Raw genomic sequence first — 23,820 nt, forward strand, 5'->3', positions numbered from 1 at the left:
GTCAACAGTTATTTTATAGCATAATGTTTTTGTCTTGAATTTTCGAGCATTTTTGACACTAGATTATTAAATTATGAGGTATTCGAGTACTAAAAGTTACTCTTACTTTATGTTGGTAAAATACTTCGTTTTTTGTTGAAAAGTTCTTTCAATTTTTTTTTTCAAATTCCAAAAACGAAAAACTTTCAAATCGATTTTTCTAGAAAACGGTGCATCCTACCGACCTAAAGCAAGAGTACCTTTTAGTACTAGAATACCTAACAATTTAATAATCCCGTGTCAAAAATGCATAAAAGTTAAGGACAAAAAAGTTATACGATAAAATACCCGTTGCTCTACCCAAAACGGACGCCTATGACCGGTACTAGAAATTTGCAATCGATGGAATCGATTCATCTCTGAAAAGTAAATATGCATACCAATTTTCGTTTTTCTAAATAGGAGCCTTCTGGAGGTATTTAAGAAAAACTAATTTCATGACGCCATCTTCAAAGAGCTCTAGCTCCCTTCAGAAGCATTTTCGAACTAGGTGAATTGGGTTAAATTGTCTTAAAATTATCTGAGGAATCTCCTGTCTTCGTTTGTCGGTAGAGTTTCTGGACACCCTGTATAAACATTAAAAAATAAGAAAAAGACCTTAAATTACCTGACTAATTAATAGGTCTTGCCTAATAATAAAAGTACAATACACTTTTTTACACTGCACGTGGACTTCACACACAGTTGACTGATGACTGAAGAGGTATATGCAGCAGCAATTGAAAATATGAACTACAATCAGAGTTACAGGCAGTTATTTAGAGGCCCGGTCTCATACACCGTGTGCGAGTAACGGGAGGGTTAAGAAGAACAAAAAAATACACTTTCTTCAAATAAACTTTTTTATCCCACGTCTAGATTTTGTGTCATTTTGGACCTACTAAAATTTTTTATTTCTAACAAGAAATCGAACATATTATTATAACTAATAACTAATTAGGCAACATAGACAAATTGTCACTGTTTTTTTGACAAACCTGCATCAGATTTTTTCTTATCTGTTCTGTTATCTTCTTGGCCTATTTGCAAAAATAGATTATTGTTAATTGTGAGTTTTAGTTATATATGTAGGTAGGTAAGTATATTTTACATGAAAATATTTCGAATTCTAATGCGAGTATATAAAGTTAGAGTGCCTATTCACTAATAACAAAATTGTTTTCTATTACTTCCATTTAGCACGCCTATGAGTATAATTGTCAAAATATTCATCTTAGATAATGTAAAAGATTACCACTGTTGCCAAAGTTTCGCAGACCTTAGGAAAAAAAGGTATGATACTATCTCCCGAAGTTATATTGATGACATGCTACTGTATGCTCTTAAAGAAAATATGGAACACACGTGATATTCAAAATTAACCAAAATCAAAATATTTAACAGCTGTATTAAGAGAATATTATTGTTTGGGGCAGAATCTTGGGAGACAGGAAGAAGCAACTTCCAAAAAATTACAAAACTTTTTAAATCTAAAAATAATACTGGCAAGATAAAATTACAAATGTAAAACTATGGATAAGAACAAAACAAGATAAAATAACAGTCACAATTAAAATAAGGAAATGGATTGGACATACTGTTAGTGAGGAACAACATAATATAACCAGACAAAAGATAATATAACCAACCACACAAAAGAAGAAAAGAAAGACCTGTTAATAGCTGGAGAAGAACACAGATATATATATATATATATATATATATATATATATATATATATATATATATATATATATATATATATATATGAGCAATATTTCTACTTTTCGGTGAATTTTGTGGGGAGGGTCCTCGGATTTTCTTCAAATTTTAGTATGTTATTGGACCTATTGAGAAAACGTCATCCTGAGAGTTACAGCCCCCTAGGGGCCGTAGAGCCCTAGATAGGGCCCGTCAAAGACCCAAAAAAGGTCGTTTTTAGCCTATCTTTGACAGGCTGTATATCGACTCCCAGTTAACCGATTTTAACTTACCAAACGTTATTTTCTTTATAATTTTAAGTAGTTTTATCAGTGAAAATTTCAAGTCTCTAATTAATAACCTTGATTTTTGGGACCATTTTAAGTAACGCTAAAAATTTCAAAAAATTGCTATTTTCAAAAATTTGTTAAAAATCTAATTTTAATCCGATTTTCTTTTTCTGGTCGGCGGTTTAAAGGTAATAAAAAGGTCTTTAAAACAGTATCTCAAGAGTTAAAATTCGTTCGGTAGAAGCGGATATACAACAGATTGAAAATGGACATTTTTGTAAAAATCGCGTTTTTACGGATTTTCAAAGTGCTGACACGTTTTGGGGTATATATTAAATTGTACCAAAATTTTTTTAGAAGTAGCTTTTTATATAAATAATAACTTCGTATTGGAGATTTTCTTGGCCCGGTCCTCTATCTACCTTATATGACCCTCAAAAAATGAGTATTTTGTTACTCAAGTGAGGTGACTTAACAAACAACTTACGGTCTATTTATATCAATCAGAGAGCCTGAAGACTTTAACTATTACGGATTAGAAAAGTAGAGATCACAACATTTTATTTGAGGGCTCACACAAACTTCTAGGTAGCCTAGAAGTACAGTTATGATATTTCAAAGTCCTAACTAAAATTAAAGTATCAATTCTGTGAACGCTACTTTTATAGACTAAGAGCCGCTATGAGTGAAATTTGTTAACTATTTTAGGCACGATAAGAGGCCATAACTTAAACAATAAAACCTAAAAGAAAACGTATGAACACTATACTGTCACTTTTTAGAAGCACATACCTCGACAGTGGCGCATCAAACTTTCCACTTATGAACGGGATAAATAAATTAAAAGGTACCCTTCCTTACACCCAGAATTCAATTCTGTTAATTTTTTAAAGTTTTACGTTATTAAGAAATAAAACTCAGTGTAATTTTAACACACCACCCCCATCCCCCTTCCCCCACCACCAAAAAATCCAAAAAACTATTTTTTAGGGGATTTTTGGTGATTTTCCCTATTTTATAGACTTCAAAATAGATTAAATTAATGTTTTTTATAGGTTATATGTAAATTGAAGTAACTGTGTCCTGTAGAATATTTAAAAATTGGAGAAATACGTTGAAACCCCCAAAAACCCCCTCGAAAAACAATTTTTTGGATTTTTGAAGATGGAGAACCTTACAGAAACTTCTGAAATAAATTAGAAATATAGCATTTGATAAAATACACAAGATTAAAACAAAATAGTCCAACAGCCATCCCCAAAAAAAAGTTTTTCGTTTAAAAGTTTATAAAAATAAAAAAATAATTTTTTTTAGGTTACGTCACTCAACCTACGTGTCTATAAAAAATAGGCATGTTTTGTAAAAGCCACAAGTATGCGTGTGAATTTTTTGAAATTTTAAAATTGATTACATCCCACCTAAAAAAATAAAAAACGAGAAATGAACTTTTTGATGGTGGGGGTAGGAAAACAGGGGAGGCGGGTTGAAATTACACTGAGTCTTATTTTTGAATCACGTATAACTTTAAAAAATAAAGAAAAATAATTCTGGGAGTGAGGGAGAGTACCTTTTAATTTATTTATCCCCTCCATAAGTAGAATGTTTGATGCGCCACTGTCGAGGTGTGTGCCTCTAAAAAGTGACGGCAAAGTGTTCATAGCTTTTCTTTTAGGTTCTACTATTTAAGTTTTAGGCTTTTATCGTGCTTAAAATAATTATCAAATTTCATCTATAGCGGCTCTTAGTCTATAAAAGTAGCGTTCACAGAATTGATACTTTGATTTTAGTTAAGACTTTGAAATATCATAACTGCACTTCTAGGCTACCTAGAAGTTTGTATGACCCCTTAAATAAAAGGTTTTAATCTCTACTTTTATAATCTGTGATAGATAAAGTCTTCAGGCTATCTGATTGATAGAAATAAGCCGTAAGTTGTTTGTTAAGTTGCCTCATTTGAGTAACAAAATACTCATTTTTAGAGGGTTATATAAGGTAGATAGAGGCACGGGCCAAGAAAATCTCCAATGAAACGTTATTATTTATATAAAAAACTGCCTGTAAAAAAATTTTTGTACAATTTAATATATACCCCAAAACGTGTCAGCACTTTGAAAATCCGTAAAAACCCCATTTTTACAAAAATGTCTATTTTCAATCTGTTTTATCTCCACTTCTGCTGAACGGATTTTAACTCACAAAATATAATTTTAAAGCCCTTTTTAATACCTTTAAACTGTCGTCCAGAAAATGAAAATCGGATTAAAATTAGATTTTTGACAAATTTTTGAAAATAGTAATTTTTTGAAATTTTTAGCGTTACTTAAAATGGTCCCAAAAATCAGGGTTATTGACTAAAGCCTTGAAATTGTCACTGAAAAAACTACTTAAAATTAGAAAGACAATGACGTTTGGTAAGTCAAAATCGGTTAAATGGGAGCCGATATACAGCCTGTCAAATATACGGCAAAAACGACCTTTTTTGGGTCTTTGACGGGCCCTATCTAGGGCTCTAAGGCCCCTAGGGGTCTGTAACTCTCAGGATAACGTTTTTTAAATAGGTCCAATAACATACTAAAATTTGAAGAAAATCCGAGGACCCTCCCCACAAAATTCACCGAAAAGTAGAAATATTGCTCATATATATATATATATATATATATATATATATATATATATATATATATATATATAAACACAGACTTCGCCTAGTCTCTGCACTTCCTGGTGACAAGATCTCTTGGACAGGTTTGCAGTATCTCTTTCTGGTACATTGTACTTATCAAGAAACTAACTAAATGAGATGGAGAGAAATCAAACAGAGAGCAAGAAATAGAGAGGAATGTAAAAGACTTCGAAAGAATAAAACAGAACAGGATGCACTGATCCAACCAATCAGCCATCTTTTGATTTTTCACTTTTGGGTAAAAAACGAAAGAGCGCCCAATAGTCCATTAAGGAGGAAAGGCAATAGAGAGTGAATAGCTACATATTGGAAAAAATCGATTTTCATTTTGTTTAAAGGGCTGTAACTTTTTTATGTACACATTTGTACTAAGGCAAGTTAGGTTCAATCAAATTATTTTTGGTCCCAGAAGGTGATTTAATTTATGACTAGCCTTTTAGTTATACCCTGTATAATTGGTGTCAGTGTTACTTACCTTCATCATTTGTTGTTCGATTTTCTTCAAATAGTTTAAATTTATATTCATCTTGTTCTAATTCAGTGTTTTCAGAGATTTCATTGAATTGTGAATAGTTAAATGCATCGTATGTATGTTCTCGCTTGGGTTCCTCTTTTATTTCAATTTCGAAGGTACTCAAAGGATTATCACACACCTGATTATTATCTCTTTCTATTTTATAAGTTTTCACACTAACTTCTTGTGTTGTTTCCATACTTTAATTTTATATTCCCAATTCCCAGCGAAAACAACAAACAACACTTGTTGTGTAAATTTTAATAAGAATCAATGTCTTCTTCTTCTTCTTGTAATTTCATGGCCTCCACCTCTTAGGTACTTGGCCAGTCCTCGTATTTAGACTAGCTGGAAGGACAAGAATCTACAGGTCGAGCAAGTCTCGTAAATTTCACGATTGCGAGCCACGATTCACGCAACCGTGTTTGCGTACTTGTGTTTCAAGTTGCGTGGTCGTGCGGAGTTATATTTACCAATTCGCGCAATCCGCAATCGTACTTGAGACGCTGTGTCAGGGTCAGGTGAGGTGTTTGAAAATTTGTGTAACTTGATTGCTTGATCTTGATTCTGTGGTGTGAAGGTGGTTAAACTTTTGTTTTATTTTTTTTTGTTTTGTTTGTTTTTGTTGTTGCGAATATATCGCAGAAAGTTTTTAGATGAAGTAATTGTATGATGAAGATAACACAGAAAATACAAGAGGGCAGAATACTTTGCAAAACAACTGTTACAATTTGAAATCAACAATTTGTTGTTGTCTTGCAGGTAAAAAAAGTGACTTTTTAAAAAAATTATATCTTGGAAACTAAAAATTATTTTTATTTATAATTGAAACATGTAAAAGTATAGTACTCTCAAAAAAATTTCAGCCAAAAATATTCATTTTTGTAGAGTTGACTGCAATTTTTCAACAACAGTCCTTTTTTGCGGTGAGCAGCATAACAAGTAAAGTCTCATCTGAAATCAAAGTTTCTTGTAGTTTATACCTCTGGCTAGTGAATGAACAAAGGATTTTTTATTAGATGAGGTCATTTTTGTTTTATAAAAAAAACTACTTTAAAAATGAGAAAAATTGGGGTCAAAAATGTGTTTAAACTTATGTAAAATCTTCAAATTTCATTTTTTTTTTAATTCCTTCGTTCATATTCTAGCCAGAGGTATAAACTACAAGAAACTTTTTGATTTCAGATGAGACTGGACTTAGTTATGCTGCCAACGCTAAAAAACTTAAACTCTACAAAAATGAATATTTTTGGCTGAAACTTTTTTTGAGACTACCTTAAGTACTATACTTTTACATGTTCCAATTATAAATAAAAATAAATTTTAGTTTTCGAGATATAATTTTTTTAAAAAGTCACTTTTTTTACCCACAAGACCTATGTAACCCCTTAAAAAAATGTTTGGAAGAATATGTTTGATGGCCAAGATGCATACATATATTTAGAAGGAAAGTTCCTGATTTCTGTAGTATAATACATAATACCGAAGAGGAAGTAGCCCTAAGCGCCGGACTCCACTTGCGATTTGTAGTTGTGAAGATTGAACACATTCTTTCAAATAGAAGTCAATCCATGATTATTTAGTCACAAATGGATTGACTTGTATTTGAAACAATGTGTTCAATCTTCCTGATTACAAATCGCAAGTGGAGTGCGGCGGTAATAACACCAAAATATTCCATATAGGTCCATAGAAGGTACACAGACATTGAAAAATTCCTGGAATATCCCCGAAAACATGTTCCCTGAACATCCCAGGAAAATCCTGTGTCAGCATTTTAAACATTACCTGAATGTCTTATTGGAACATTCCATGAATGTCCACGAATGTTCTCTGGACATTCAAAATATATTTTGTAGACATTCCCTGGATATACCAGAAATACAGTGATGAGCGCTCTAATAACCGGCAAAATAGCACAAAAGATGTATTAAGTAGTGAGATAAAAAGACATGAAACTAGTCGAGCTGGGAAATTTAGCGATATTAACTTATACATTTAGATTGTATTGATTGTGTACCACCTTCAGACGAGTTTGGAAACTACCACTGTCACAGTGACAGTTTTAGTTGACATACTCCTCCGATATGTGTAAAGGTGGGATCAATATAACGTAAATTTAAAGGTTAATTTCGCTAAATTTCCCAGCTCGACTAGTTTCATTTCTTTTTATCTCACAACTAAATATGTTGCCCATATTTTGCCGGTTATTAGGGCACTCATCACTGTACATCCTTGCTGATGTGACAATACCTCCTATCTGTTTTTTCATGAGTTTTGTATGAGAGATGGAAAAACATGTTTTAAGGTCACCTCCTGTGTTCATATGTAAGTTTTGACTTGTTTTGTAGTTCATAGATAGTTTAATTTACTACAAAACAAGTCAAAAAATATCATATGAAAACAGGAGGTGACCCTAAGACAAGTTTTTAGTCTCTCTTACAAAACTCATGAAAAAACAGATAGGATGTATTATTACATCACTGACGATATGTGGCCATACCAAATAATACATCCTTGATAAAAAACATTTTTATTGAACAAAATCTTTTCATACATTTTTTTAATGCAATTTACTGATATTCCTAAATATTTCAAAAAAATGTGTCACATTTGCTTTGTAAACCTTTCTTTTGCCTTTCGTAGCCACATATTCCGTTTCCTTCCTGGTTTTTTGTAGACCACTTCTCTCAGCTGATTCTAAAAAAAATAAAATAAATGGTAATTTTTCTATCCTTTACAATTAACAATCAGAAGAAATATTATTTACAGATAATGATATGCATAATAATAATAGGTTTGTTCTAGCATCAGTTTGAAACCATCAGCGAATAGTGGACCATCAGCACCAGCGAATAGTCCATCAGCGCGAGTAGAGGGGATCTCACTGGTGACTGTATTATGTTCTTTTACTGACCAACTGTTTGCTGATGGTTTTTGACTAGTTTGACTGTTTGCTAGAACAAACCTAATAATAATGAATATTTTGTATTTTGACAATGACATCTGATTTGGAAGTCAAAACATTAATAAAATTATTTTTTCAAGTTAACTTTCACATGCGCGTCTTAAAATTGTACTTTTAATACTTATATCATAAATAACTATTAAAACTATCTTAAGAGGAAACAGTATCGATCAACAGGTAGCGAAAATGTGTTCCAAGATTGCAGCTGTAATTTTGAATATTTTTTCAAGATATTTGGCACACATATTCGTAATATAATAAAGAATGGCGGTACAGAGCCCAATTTGAAAAATATATTAATATGTGGAAATTACTCTGTAATTAAATACAATATAAAAAAACGAGCTTGTACCGCCATTAAGAAGAACAAAAAAATACACTTTCTTCAAATACAACTTTTTTATCCGATTTTGTGTTATTTTGGAACTACTAAAATTTTTTATTTCATTAGTAGTTCCAAAATTACACAAAATCTAGGCATCGGATAAAAAAGTTTATTTGAAGAAAGTGTATTTTTTTGTTCTTCTTAATGGCGGTACAGGCTCGTTTTTTAAATATTGTATAATTACAGAGTAATTTCCACATATTAATATATTTTTCAAATTGGGCTCTGTACCACCATTCTTTATTATTTTACGAATACGTGTGCCAAATGCCTCGAAAAAATATTCAAAATTACAGTGACAATCTTGGAACACGTTTTGGCTACCTATTTATCGCTACTGTATTAAGTACCTTAAAACATTGTAATTTGCTAAACCAGTATATTTTACTCTACTACTACTCTACTAGCTACCTCATTTTCCACTGTTTCTAAAGACTTGTTTACATGGGTAGAGTTTTGAGGAGAGTAGAGTAGCGGTAGTACTCTACCAAAAATGGCTTGATACCATTCACATGAGGAGAGTACAAGTATAGTACTGATGCTAGTATAGTGAAACCGATTTTTGTATTTTTAAACACTCTTGATTATAAGTGCACCTTAAATTCTTAATTTTTTGCTTAAGCTCGTTTACTCCAAAGCCCCCTTTGCCATTCTTTCGACGATTTCATCCTCCACAGCTTGCTGCAAACTTTTATTTCTGTAGTATACACTACCTAAATTCCATAAACACTGGTATTCGCCGTATTATAGCTCTACAAGTTTTAAAGTTTCATCTTCGGTGAACTTCATTTTCACTATTTACACAAAACACAATTCCAGCCAGAATAACAGCGCCCCCATGTACTCTCCTACCTACTCTATTCTGCCATAATTGAGCGTGTTCCATGGGTAGAGTGTGCAGCCGAGTAGACATTTTGGCAGTAGTGGTGGTCATAGAGTAGTTATTTTGCCATAGGTTGCTAGTCACTCTACTTTAACTCCAACTATACACTCTACCAGCTATTCTACTGTGCTGAGCATTTTTACAGGTAGAGTTACTCTACTCTATCAAGTACTTGCATCATTACTCTACCCGTGTAAACAAGTCTTAAATCTACTGAATGAAAATCTACTTAATCTTAATCTACTCTTAATGAAAAATGTCTAAAATCATTTACCCACCTAGTATTATTGTAGAATTTAAGACAGTCCAGTGCCTTATAAATAATTTCAATATGAATATTTTTCCCTTTAATTCTCCTTTGATACCACTCCATTTTAGATTTTGGGAAACTTATTTCATTGTGTTTATAGCCCATATTTATTGAAGGAACCCAATCTGGAGATTGATATTATCGATTAAGTCGGCTGGTTTTCCTATAAGATTAAAATGTTAACATGTTCAAAAATCGTTACTGTTGTAATTGTAACTTACCAGATATAAAATGATTACAGCAGACAGGACAGGAAAATTTTCATTTCGCTAGCAAAACCTGTACATTGTATTGCATTTAACCATTGTTGTCTCTCAGATACCTTCTTTAGTTCAGTTTAAAAGTGAACTTTATCTTGACTTTATCACAATTACATACTTTGCATTTCACACTTCAAAACACAACACCAATGAAGCATAATATTATCTTTCTAAATTAATACTTCCAGAGAAAATGTTAAATTAATCTTTGTACAACACAAAATTACAAAGAAATACAACTAAAATTATCTAAAACTCATTAAGAACAGATAGAATAAATTTATCTTTTACACCCAGTAGCCATATTGACATATTGATTTAATTATTATGAATCAGTAGAAACGATTAATTTGGTAAATATAGCTCCGCACGACCACGCAACTCGAAACACAAGTACGCAAACACGGTTGCGTGAAGCGTGGCTCGCAATCGTGAAATTTACGAGACTTGCTCGACCTGTAGATTCTTGTGCTGGAAGGGAGTCCTCTTTTCAAAGGGTCTCCGGATTTTTCCATATTCCCTTCTTTAAATTGATTGTGATTTGTGATATGATTTTCACATAACTATTTTTATTTTTAGTCCAGTCGGGTTAGACGAATAACAGGCCTAACCTTGCATTAGGAGCTGTCCCAAATTTTATTTTTTTAATCTTTAGGGGGGGGGTCAATAGTAGTGTAAATTTAAAATCTCGACTGAATTCCGCCATTGCATTAGCCGCCATCTTGATTTTAAACGGGAACCGTTTTTGCTATCTCCGCCATTTTCAACTTTTCGACAAAAAGTATAACAACCAAAATTGTTGAAAATGTAATTTTCTATCATTTCTATTTTTACAATTTTTTCATGCCATCGATATTTTCCGAGTTATAGCGGAAAATAGTGACAGTTATATATAAATAGAGCATAATTATTGAATTATCTCGTTTATTGTTAGTTTTACGACAAAAATGTTCCTATACAAAAATAGAGATAATTGAATTCTATACAATTTTAGTGTCTTTCATTTTTTTGCTAAAGTTAATATTTAAGCTAGTATGTATGCGATAATGGCGCGAGCGTAAGACCTGATTGATTTTGTAGCAATTGTTTTTGTTTAATATCTACGCCATTTTCAACTTAAATTGTTCCAAATATGATTTCCTACAATTTCTTTTTAACAATTTTTTTCATGCGGTTGATATTTTCCGAGTTAAGTGGGAAAATAGTAAAAAGTGGTGGGGGGAGCATAATTACTGAATTAAATCTTTTTTCCGAGCTGCCCCAAATTTTATAATTCTATCCTTTAGGGGAGATCAATAGTAGTGTAAATTTAAAATCTCGACTGAATTCCCCGGTTGAATTAGCCGCCATATTGATTTTAAAGGAGAACCGTTGTTGCTTAATATCTCCGCCATTTTCAACTTTTCGACAAAAACGGTAGGAACCAAAATTGTTGGAAACGCAATTTCCTACAATTTCTTTTCCACAATTTTTTTATGCGATCAATATTCTCCGAGTTAAGGAGGAAAATAGTGGAAGCGGAGGGGAAGCATGAGTATTGAATTGTCTCATTTATTATTAACTTTACGACATAATTGTACATAAACAAAAATAAAGAGAATTATATTTTATACAATTTTTGAAACTTCCAATGAAACACGAACCAAACTAAGTACATAAAAGACATAAATAATAACTTATATGCATTAAGTCCACTTAATTTTATTTAGCGGGTTTTATTGGTTGAATTTGTCTGTCGATAATTAAGTTTCATGTCAGCTAACATATTTTACTATTTCAACAATTTTTTTTTTTAATTTTGGACCCCTTTGGGGGAATTTTCTCATTTCCCCCTCCTAGACCCGCCACTGGTTCTCTCGAGAAATTGTAGTAAATCGTAATTGCAACAATTTCAGTCCTTACACTTTTTGTCGAAAAGTTGAAAATGGGGAAGATATTGAACAAAAACAATTGCTTTAAAATCAATCGGGTCTTACGCTCGCACCTTTACCGAATACGTACTACCTTAAATATTGATTTTATCAAAAAAATGAAAGAGATCAAAATTGTACAAAATTTAATTCTCTTCATTTTTGTATAGAATAAAATTTGTTGTAAAAGTAATAATAAACGAAATAATTCAAGAAATCAATAATTATGCTTTAACTGTCACTGTCTTTCCCCATAACTCGGAAAATATGGACCGCACGAAAAAAATTATAATAAACGAAATTATAGAAAATTGTATTTTCAACAATTTCAGTTTCCATATTTTTTGTCGAAAAGTTGAAAATGGCGGAGATATTGAGCAAAACCGGTTCTCGTTTAAAATCAAGATGGCGGCTAACGCAACGGTCAAATTCAGTCGAGATTTTAAATTTATTTTACTATTGAGCCCCCCTGAAGATTAGAAAAATAAAATTTGGGGCAGCTCCTAATGCAAGGTCAAATGGTATCCCGACTGGGCTATTTATATTTTAATTTGAAATATTGTTAAAAATTGATTGATCTTTCTTAAGGTTTGGTGATTAATATTATGAAGGAGATTTTGTATTGAAATGGGGGTTGGACTTCCTATATTAACAAGTTCCTGATACAGGTCAAATTTATTTGTTTTGTTAATTGGGCATTCAAGTAACATATGAGTTATACTTCCTATTTGTCCACATAAACAAAAAGGAGTATCACTACAATTAATTTTAAACAAATGGTCTGGTGTGTGACAATGGCCCGTTCGCATTCTAATAATTGATGTCAAGTGCCTTCGATCTAAAAATCAGCGGCGGCTCGTGGGTCAATCTTCAGGGGGGTCATTTTGGTTTGAAAACTTCAAACTGTTGATTTTTTAAAGTATTTAAAAGATCTTTTAGCATTTATATTTTAGATAAAAAATACAGACTTAGATAAAACTCAATACTATTTACCCTAGTTTTCCGAAAATTAAATTTGTCTTTTTTTAGAGTAAATCTTTTAAAAAATATAGGAAAAATGGTATGAACAGGTTATTGACTGATATATAGATAGGAATATTTATAGTATAATAAATTGTAAATTTATTAAAACGAAACTTACTTTAAATATTTTTATATTTTAAGTCAATTCTTCTATCCTTTAGTTCTGCAAAATAGTCTATGACCTTCTCATTGAAATTTGGAATGCTCTTGACAAGCGTTTTCTCGATGCTCAGCATAGACAAGGCACTAAGTCTAGGTTGTCCCATCGTATTACGCAGGAATGTTTTTACTCTTTTTAAAGTAGAAAAACATCTCTCACTTTCCACGGTTGTCATAGGGAGTGTGCACAAAATATTTAATAACTTCACTGCTTCAGAAAATGTTTCAGACAAATTCATGTTAATAAAAAGCTGAAGTATGGCTACTGCACCAGCACTATTGCGAAAATCCTCACGACAATATAAGACTTCAAGTTCCGATTTTAGTTTGGAAATATTCACTGTGGGATAATTAGCCGTCACCATTTTTAAAATATTTTGCGGAAAGTTGGTAGTGTATGCTTCAAATTTCTCTATGTAGAATAACTGTGAAATCATGAGATGATCATTGAAACTAAACCTGTGATTTATTTCAGATATAATAATATCACAAATTTCAAGTGCAGTTCGTCGCTTTGGATCCTCTGCAGTAGTTTTTCTTTTTTTTGCTGTTGATGTGCTTGGTACTTCTGATTCCAAAATAGTATTTCTAATTATTTGGATATTGTTGTTAAAAGACAGGATACAATTTTTGACAGATATAACATCAATGTCTCGCATTTGCAATTGTTTAAACAATATATCAACATGGGGCATTATTTTATGGAAAAAATTTAACCAAAATAAAAAATGCTCATCTTCCAAATGTCTTTTTAAACCAGTTGCTTGATTTATATTGTTACCATCTTGCTCCTCATCAATAATTTCCTCTAAGCAAGATTTTAAATCATCTTTATAAGTGTATACAATTTCAACACATTTTGTATTGAAAGCCCATCGAGTAGGCGCAGCTTTAGGTAGCCTTACTTTAACCACTCTATCCAGAACCATCGTACGTTTTGGAGATCGGCCGAAAAAGGACGAAAATCCGTGTAAATTTGCAAAAAATATTTTTATCGGTTTGTGTTGACTCGCCGCTTTTTGGAGGATAAGATTAAATTGATGGGCATAGCAGTGAATGAAGTGTGCATTTGGGTATATTTCTTTAATTTTTGTTTGTACTCCTCCCAGTTTACCGCTCATGACTGATGCACCATCGTAACTTTGGGCAATCAATTTTTCAGGTGCTTCATTAATTTTTAATAATTGAAGTTCTTCCAATATTACATTAGTTAAATGTTGTGCTGTAGTACCTAGGGGGTTAACAAATTTCCAAAATCTTTCATGTACAATACCAGTTAATACATATCGCAATATGATAATCATCTGCGTTTTATTGGAGCTGTCTGTGGTCTCATCTACTTGAATGGCCACAAAATTTGTCTGGCCAATCTCCTTCATGATATGAGTATGCACAATGGCTAACATTGATTCTAAAATATCGTTCTGAATTGTTTTCGATGTTCCTTTAAATACTGTACTTTTTTCAATGTGTTCTTTAAACATTAAATCCAGTTCAGAAACAAAATCGATAAGGCCCAGAAAAATTCCACGATTATTGGAGCTGTCACTTTCGTCATGACCGCGCAATGCAATTTCGAAAACTCCACAAAATTTTACACAGTCGATTAGTTTGTTTAAAATATACCTATTTTTAGATACCAATTCATTAAAGTCATGCACAGATTTACGATATACACTATCAAGTTGCTGTCTTATGTTAACACGTCCTAAACTTGCGTAACTCATTGATGAATTTATATGAGTAGTTGAAGAGGCATGTTTTGTAATTTTCACTTTTAAATGCTTAATGTCAGTTACTCCATTTTTCGCCCATACAGCGTCATTCGAAAACAGTAAACACGGATAGCAAAAAAATGCATTTCTCACACTGCAGCCACAAATCCAATCACACAAATTGTACATTGATTCTTTAAAATATCTTTGAATGTCCTTACCCCTATCCTTTGTTGTTTGTTTTAAATTCATGTTTGGTTTTGGTCGACCACTTTCTTTTTTCTCAAGCCGCCGTTCATAATTTAGTGTTCCAGCAGATTTTAAGGCAATTATTTCGTCAACAACACTCATCTTGTTTTTGTTACAATCACAAAAAAATCCAACAAAACAAAATAAATTACGCAAATACGCCGCGATCGATATAGACCTGCCGTGAAGTGCGGTCAGCAGACGGTAACTAACTAAACGTGAGGCCGTCGACTCTACTAGAGGTATACGACGGAAAGGTCACTCCCACTCTCGCCCACGAAATTGCTATCTGCCGTCTCTTTTCTATTTTACATGCATTTGTCCATAAGCCATAAGAACTGTATATAGACAATTTAAAATACGGCCCAGCCACGGGCTTGTGTATAGCGCGAGGCGCGACGTTATTATATCTATTATATTTGTTTTGCCAATGCAGACTGCTGAGAGAGAATTTTATATTTCAGAGTGAAGTTTTAGATAAAAGATATTTTTAATAAAATTGGTATTTTTATGAGATTATTTTAGGGGGGTCATTGACCAATTGACCCTAAGGAGGAGCCGCGCTTGCTAAAAATGTGAATTTGTGGAACCAAGGGTTTTTAGAAAAATCACTTTGGCATTGTTGATACCATTTCCCTTTAGTTTTAAACTGCTTTGTCCATTCAACTTTAAACTCATTTACAATTTTTTGTTTAATAAAAGGCAAAAAGTCAAATTTATCTATTTTAATGTCTGCAGGAACATTTAAAGTCTTGCCTATATTTGCCAATTTATCAGCCTCTGTATTCCCCTTTACTCCAGTATGCCAGTATGGCCTGGAATCCAAGCTAAGATTATATTAAATCCTGCTTCCAATGACTCAATAATGAGTCTTTTAGTTAGGTTTACAATATGGTTGTTTGTCCCCCAGGTGGTGTTATGTAATTTTTGGATAACACTTTTAGCATCTGAAAAAATTATTGCTTTAATATTTTTTTCAATACAAACAGATACTGCCATTGACTCAATAATGAGTCTTTTAGATAATCAATAATTTCTGCAGTGCATATTTGAGTGTGCTCATGTAATCTGGATGCATAGTTATAATTGATTGAAGGTATGTGTACCCCAAAACCTACTGTCATCGACTCGGGATCTAAAGAGATATCTGTAAATACTTATCGTAAAGAGATATCATAATTTCCATATGAAGCTGAAAATTCATTAAGAAATTCCTGATGAGTATAGGTTTCCATTTTTTTGTGGGTTGAGAAAATTGTCTGAAATGTTCCCGTAAGATAATTCAGTTCGATCTCAAAGCAGGATTTAATGTTCTCTTTAATTAATTATAATAAGGTATTTATAAGGTATTTATAAGGATTAATAAGGTATTTGTCAAAATTATTTTTGATTTCAATCAAATATGGTGGCTTTTGTGATTTCCAAAATCCTATTTTATAATTTACTTTGGTTCCCAACTCTGACAGGATGTCGTTCAGTGGATTTTTCAGATCAGGGATTTTCAAGGGATCAGGGATCAAGGATTTTCAGATAGAACTTAGCGCAAAGTATTTTTCTTCTTGCATCTAATGAAATTTCTCCACTTTCTGCTAACAAAGCATTAGTGGGGGTAGATCTCATACAGCCCGTGATGATTCGTAAAGCTTTAAACTGAATTTTATCTAATATTAAGAGTGGGGACTTACTACAGGGTTTTAATATTGCACATGAATAATCCAAATGGGGTCTTACGATTCCTTTATAAATTAATGAGAGTGTATTGGGGTTTGCTCCCCACCAGGTTCCACATATTGCCCTCATTATATTCAAACCTTTTTGAGCTTGTGTTTCGATACGTTTAATATTTTCAATCCAGTTAAGTCGATTATTGAATATTGTCCCAAAATATTTAATTGATTCTCTAATATGAATTATCTCTCCCTCTGTTTTTAACGGAATACTATTGGCGATGTTTTTCTTTTTGTTAAAGATTACTGCAGAGGATTTACCATGGGACAAGGGTAGTTTATTTTCTGTTAACCATTGAGTTATGTGAGTAAGACATCTATTAGTTAATCTTATAAGATTATTTATATCTTCACCAACTGTTATGAGGGCTAGATCATCTGCATATTGAATTAGCCTGAAATTAGATGGAATAATGTCATGTAGCGCTTTGGTATATATGTTGAATAGTAGTGGGCTCAGGGGCGATCCCTGAGCCAGCCCTTTATCAGTGATGTTGGGTCCAATTATTTGGTATTCCCTATCTCGGATATAAATATTTCTGTTAAATAAGAATTCAAAAATTAGGTTATTATATGTATATGGTATTTTTAAATCCACCATTTTTCTATATAAAAGGTAAATATCTATATCATAATAAGCAGCTTTTAGATCAAGGAAGACCGTTAAAACCGCTTTCCTCTCAGTAAAAGCATTAAGTACTATGTGGGAAAGCGCTACATGCGCATTGCTACATCCACTTTCTTTGCGAAAGCCCAGCTGGTAGCCAGGTAAAACACTATTATGCTCTACGAACTATTCTTTTCTATTTTTAATTATGTTTTCTAGAATTTTACCTACACATGACGTTAATGCGATTGGTCGGTAACTTTCTGGACTGTTGTGGACATTTAGTAGGTTTTAGGAAAGGTAAAATTAGTAAAATAAAAATGTATACCATTTTTATTCAGTTGCAATGCGAAGGCAAAACAATCTTACTTTTCAATTAGAATACGGAGTGCAGTCCAGTCCCTTGAATCGCGATTTTCGGCTCTTATTGGAGCCTTCATCGGAAGGAACGTAGGCACTGTTCTCCATATTTTAACTGATTCGTATCGAGAGGTTCTCCCACCCACTGCAACTGAAGTGATGATAGTAGGTGGCTAGCGCCATCTGGCATTGAAAGACGAAGTAGTTTTCAATCCTAATAGTAAATTATTAATATTGAAAATATTAAAAATATTACTAAAAGATTTTTAAATTGAAAACTTATTGGTACACTTTCCTGGTGACACCTCCAAGACTTCTACAATTTGCAAGTCAAATGGATGCTGCAGTGAAGACGAGAGGGAAGGAATTCTACACTATGCAATTCACATCCCCCGTCTGCAGCTGGTAAAGTTCCAACGGAAAAATGCACCTAGTTACTCTACGGAGTAATACGACTATAAAATAAAAATGTATACCATTTTTATTCAGTTGCAATGCGAAGGCAAAACAATCTTACTTTTCAATTAGAATACGGAGTGCAGTCCAGTCCCTTGAATCGCGATTTTCGGCTCTTATTGGAGCCTTCATCGGAAGGAACGTAGGCACTGTTCTCCATATTTTAACTGATTCGTATCGAGAGGTTCTCCCACCAACTGCAACTGAAGTGATGATAGTAGGTGGCTAGCGTCATCTGGCATTGAAAGACGAAGTAGTTTTCAATCCTAATAGTAAATTATTAATATTGAAAATATTAAAAATATTACTAAAAGATTTTTAAATTGAAAACTTATTGGTACACTTTCCTGGTGACACCTCCAAGACTTCTACAATTTGCAAGTCAAATGGATGCTGCAGTGAAGACGAGAGGGAAGGAATTCTACACTATGCAATTCACATCCCCCGTCTGCAGCTGGTAAAGTTCCAACGGAAAAATGCACCTAGTTACTCTACGGAGTAATACGACTATAAAATAAAAATGTATACCATTTTTATTCAGTTGCAATGCGAAGGCAAAACAATCTTACTTTTCAATTAGAATACGGAGTGCAGTCCAGTCCCTTGAATCGCGATTTTCGGCTCTTATTGGAGCCTTCATCGGAAGGAACGTAGGCACTGTTCTCCATATTTTAACTGATTCGTATCGAGAGGTTCTCCCACCAACTGCAACTGAAGTGATGATAGTAGGTGGCTAGCGTCATCTGGCATTGAAAGACGAAGTAGTTTTCAATCCTAATAGTAAATTATTAATATTGAAAATATTAAAAATATTACTAAAAGATTTTTAAATTGAAAACTTATTGGTACACTTTCCTGGTGACACCTCCAAGACTTCTACAATTTGCAAGTCAAATGGATGCTGCAGTGAAGACGAGAGGGAAGGAATTCTACACTATGCAATTCACATCCCCCGTCTGCAGCTGGTTTATCCATTTGACTTGCAAACTGTAGAAGTCTTTGAGGTGTCACCAGGAAAGTGTACCAATAAGTTTTCAATTTAAAAATCTTTTAGTAATATTTTTAATATTTTCAATATTAATAATTTACTATTACGATTGAAAACTACTTCGTCTGGTAAAATTAGTGTTTGTTTCCACTGCCATGGCATCTTACTTGTTTTTAATATATTATTGAAAATTTTTATCAAATGGGATTCTGCTATTGTGGGTATGTTTTTTAACATCGAATAAGATACCTTATCCATACCAGTGGCCTTATCTTTTTTTGAGTATATTATATTAGTGTACTCAGTGTAGGTTATTTGCTCAACAGTTTCATTGCTAGGGCTCAGAAGTTTAAACCAGGGATCTACATTGCATGAAGTTAAATTATTTAGAATTTTTATTGAGGTTTCGTTATTGGGAAAAGTTACATGGCTATTAGAAAAATGAGTTTTAAATTTTTTAATTGTGTTCCATATTTTTTTAACTGGAGTTTCCCTCGTAAGTGATCCATAAAATCGTCTAAAACTAGATTTTTTTTTAATTTGTAATTGTTTTTTAACGAAAGCTTTAATTCTATTACAGTTTATGTAATTTTCCACGGTTTGGTTATCTACATATGTTTTGATTGCTTTTCGTCTATTTTTTATTAACTCATGGCATTCGTTGTCCCACCATAGTGCCCCCTTAGTTTTATTTCTAACTGTTATGTAAGGGATACTATCTTCTGCACTAGAGTTGACAATATTATGCCATTCATTATAATCCACGTCATGTCGATCAGACAGCTTAGTTTCTATAGTGCCCATGTATTTTGGCCAATTTGCTTTTTTGAAGTTTCTTCTGGTACCTAATGTGCTGCCTCCATTTGAGGATTGTGTTTGGTTAATTTCACATATAGTTGGGAAATGGTCACTTTGTCCAGTATCTGGGTGTACCCACCAATGACACTTAGATGCTAAATCTTGAGTTACTATGGTAAGATCAACTGCTGATGGACTCTGCCCTAGTTGTACCATTCTGGTGGAGGTACCATCATTCATTATAACTAATTGTTCTTCATCAACGAATTCTATTATTATTTTCCCATTATGGTTGTTACCAGCACATCCCCATACCTGATCATGTGCATTTAAGTCTCCCATGATTATATAAGGTTTGTGAAAATCTTTTTTAATTTTATTCCATGTTGATTGTTTTATTTGCTGACCTGAAGGGTTGTAGATATTAATTATATTTAGGTCAAATTTTGGTAAGTTTATACCTATCACCTGCATATTTGATGTTCTGTCAGAGTTGCTCACTCGTATACTAGTGTGTTTAAAACTATCTTTAATTAGGATCATAATGCCACCATATCCATCATATCTATCTTCCCTGTATATGAAATAGTTTTTTATATTAAATATGTACGTGTTATTTGTCCATGTTTCATTTAATAAGATTACATCTGGTTTAAGTTCTTTAATGAAGGTTTTTAAATTATCATAATTTGGTTTAATACTTCTAGTGTTCCACTGCATGAGAGTGAGACAGCCTTGCATTTGGAATTTTTTATTTTTATTTTGATCCATAAAGAACTACCAAACAAGAACTACTGTTTATATACATAATCAACTTGGATTTTTTCGCTGGTTCCAGTGGCGTGCTAGTGTATTACTCTTTTTTCATTTATTGTTTTATTCTTATTACACCATGCCTTCAAAAATTTGTATGTGTTGTAATAAATCGTTTAAAACCAACTTAATGATTTAATGTTCGGTCTGCAATAGACATTATCGACATGCTTGTGTTAACATAACATCTGAGGAACTCCGTGTCCTGAGTGATCCTGATAAAGGATATAATTGGTCTTGTTCAAGTTGTAGAGTAATTGGCAATCAAATAAGCGATTTGAAAAAATTAATTATATCACTTCAAAATGATATTCAAGAGTTGAAAGCTGAAAATGTGAAAATACAACCTAGTACACAGCAGGTGGATTTAGAAGAAGTCATCGAGGAACTTAACGACAGAAATAGACGCAAGAAAAATTTGGTCATCTTTGGAGTTCCAGATCACAGTCAACAGGGTGAAGTCGCTAATGATAAGCTGGAGGTTAATAAAATTATTAATCTCTTAGATCCGCAATTTGATATTTCAAATCTGAGGCTATTTAGGGTTGGTCGATTTTCTGATGGAAGAACTCGACCGATCAAAGTAGTTTTACGCGATGAAAATCAAGTATTAAAATTAATTCGCAATTCAAAAGTTCTTAGGAATGGAAATTATAAAAATGTTTCTGTTGCGAGTGATCGCACTCCGCGTCAAATTACACATTATAAAAAATTAAAAGAGGAACTTATTGTAAAAAATTCGGACGGCCAACAAAACTTCCGAATAAAGTATATTAATGGTGTGCCAAGAATAGTCCAAAATTTAAACTGAACAATCCCAACAGCTTTTCAACTTGTAAAGAAGATTTATTATGCTACTATCAAAATGTGCGTGGATTGAACAGTAAATTGAAGACTTTTTTGGCTGCTGTTAGTGTTTCTGAATTTGATATAATTGCTATAAGTGAAACTTGGTTAAATGAGGAAGTATCCAGTAATGAATTATTTACTGATGATTACGATGTATATCGAAAAGATCGTAAATTTGATTTAGTGGATAAAACAAAAGGCGGTGGCATTTTGCTTGCAATAAAAAATTTTATAAAGTCCGAGGTAATGGATACTTCACCATTTGATCTTCAGTTTCCATTAATTGATATGTTAGTTATTAAATGCAGCATAAGGTATATCGTTTTTTATGTAATGGTATTATATATTCCTGATAAGTTAAGTTTATTAGATTTTGAATTTTTCTTTGAATCTTTAGAGCAACTTGATTATTTGAATGATAATTTTGTGATTATTTTGGGAGATTTTAATGCGCCTAAATTTATTGAGAATGACATATCGGATAGAAAAACTGCAGCAATTTTAAATTTATTTAATACTAATAACTTGGATCAATATAACAATATAAAAAATACACTTGAACGAATACTTGATTTGATAGCATCCAATATAAAATGTACTGTGTCTCACGATGATTTGCCTCTTGTAGCTGAGGATGATCATCATCCGGCTCTACTAATAAATTTTAACAACATATTTTCTAAAGAAGTAACGTTTATTCCAAATTCACTTGATAAAGCTTATAATTTTAGGAATGCAGATTTTGTTAACTTATATTCAAGTATCCTACAGAGTGATTGGAGTTTTATCGAATGCTGCGACGAAGTAGATATTGCTGTACAAACTTTTTATAATAAAATTTATGACATTTTTGATAAGCATATTCCGGTTTACAAAAATCATGCTCATAAATATCCACCTTGGTTTGATTCCGAGATTATAAAAAACATAAAACTAAAAGTTAAATTCCGACGCAAATATAAAAAATCTAAGATTCATTCCGATTTTATTGAGTTTAAAAGATTACGACGACTAATAAAATATCAGGTCAAGGTGGCATATGACAATTACTTGGAGGATATTCAAACAAATATTTCTCAAGACAAAACTAAGTTCTGGTCTTACATTCACTCTAGAAATAAATCATCACGAATTCCTGGAAATATGAGTTTTGAGGGAAGTGATTACAAAGATCCGCAAGCCATAGTGAATGCTTTTGCGGAATTTTTCAGTAGTGTTTATTTAGTTTCTGATGATGAAGGTGGTTGCAATTATCCAATAAACCCATATATGACATCAATTAATTTTCAATCGATTACAGAGGATGAAATAAATGCTGCTATCAGAAAGTTAAAAGATAAGATGACATCAGGCCCTGACAAGATTCCCTCGTTTCTTATTAAAGATTGCGCTGGTGCATTTGTCATACCTTTAACCAAGATTATAAACTTATCTATACAACAAATGAAGTATCCAGAACTATGGAAGGAAGCAAGGGTGTGTCCGATATTTAAGGCTGGGGTGAAGTCAGAAATAGAAAACTATAGAGCTGTCTCTATTTTATCTAATTTTTCAAAGGTTTTCGAAATCGTATTATATAATAGGATATTATCTTCTGTTCAACTTTATATTTCATCTCATCAGCATGGTTTTGTTAATAAAAGATCAACTGTAACCAACTTGGTTTATTTTACCCAATATCTTTCTGAAGTTATTGACGATAATGGCCAAGTTGATGTTATATATACCGATTTTTCGAAGGCTTTTGACAGAATTGATCATGAAGTATTACTTAGCAAGCTCTCAACATTTGGTTTTACTGACAGTGCTCTTTTATTGTTAAAATCGTATCTTCAAGGAAGGATGCAGTTTGTAGCATATAATGGTTACGTCTCAGAAAAATATCTTGCTGCGTCTGGTGTGCCTCAAGGTTCCAATCTCGGTCCATTGCTCTTTCTACTATTTATTAATGACCTTCTTGAAAATATTTCATGCGAAAGATTGGGCTTTGCTGACGATTTGAAAATATTTTCTACTATTAGGGAGCTGGATGATTGTAACCAACTTCAACAGAATATAGAAATATTGGAAAATTGGTGCAACAGCAACAAATTACAACTTAACACAAAAAAATGTAAAATAGTCACTTTTTCTAGGAAATCAAGTTTATTTGTA

General features: G+C 32.5%; 1 protein-coding gene and 1 long non-coding RNA gene across 2 annotated transcripts in view; both read right to left on the reverse strand.

Moving 5' to 3' along the window:
* Positions 1–6,309, reverse strand: part of LOC126882287 (zinc finger protein 112-like) — a 62,925-nt gene extending 56,616 nt beyond the window's left edge. The window contains exon 1 of the mRNA XM_050647147.1: positions 5,168–6,309. Within this exon, the coding sequence (XP_050503104.1) occupies positions 5,168–5,405 (238 nt within the window). The 5' untranslated portion in view covers positions 5,406–6,309. The remainder of the gene's footprint in view (positions 1–5,167) is intronic.
* A 1,420-nt stretch (positions 6,310–7,729) lies between these two features.
* Positions 7,730–10,514, reverse strand: LOC126882288 (uncharacterized). The gene is made up of 3 exons (XR_007697258.1): positions 9,974–10,514; positions 9,721–9,915; positions 7,730–7,906 (listed from the first exon to the last, which is right to left on the reverse strand). It is a non-coding gene; the product is annotated as an uncharacterized LOC126882288 (long non-coding RNA).
* Positions 10,515–23,820: the final 13,306 nt, after the last annotated feature.

This window comes from Diabrotica virgifera, chromosome 3, assembly GCF_917563875.1.
Source record: "Diabrotica virgifera virgifera chromosome 3, PGI_DIABVI_V3a".
In the NCBI taxonomy this organism is placed as follows: domain Eukaryota; kingdom Metazoa; phylum Arthropoda; class Insecta; order Coleoptera; family Chrysomelidae; genus Diabrotica; species Diabrotica virgifera.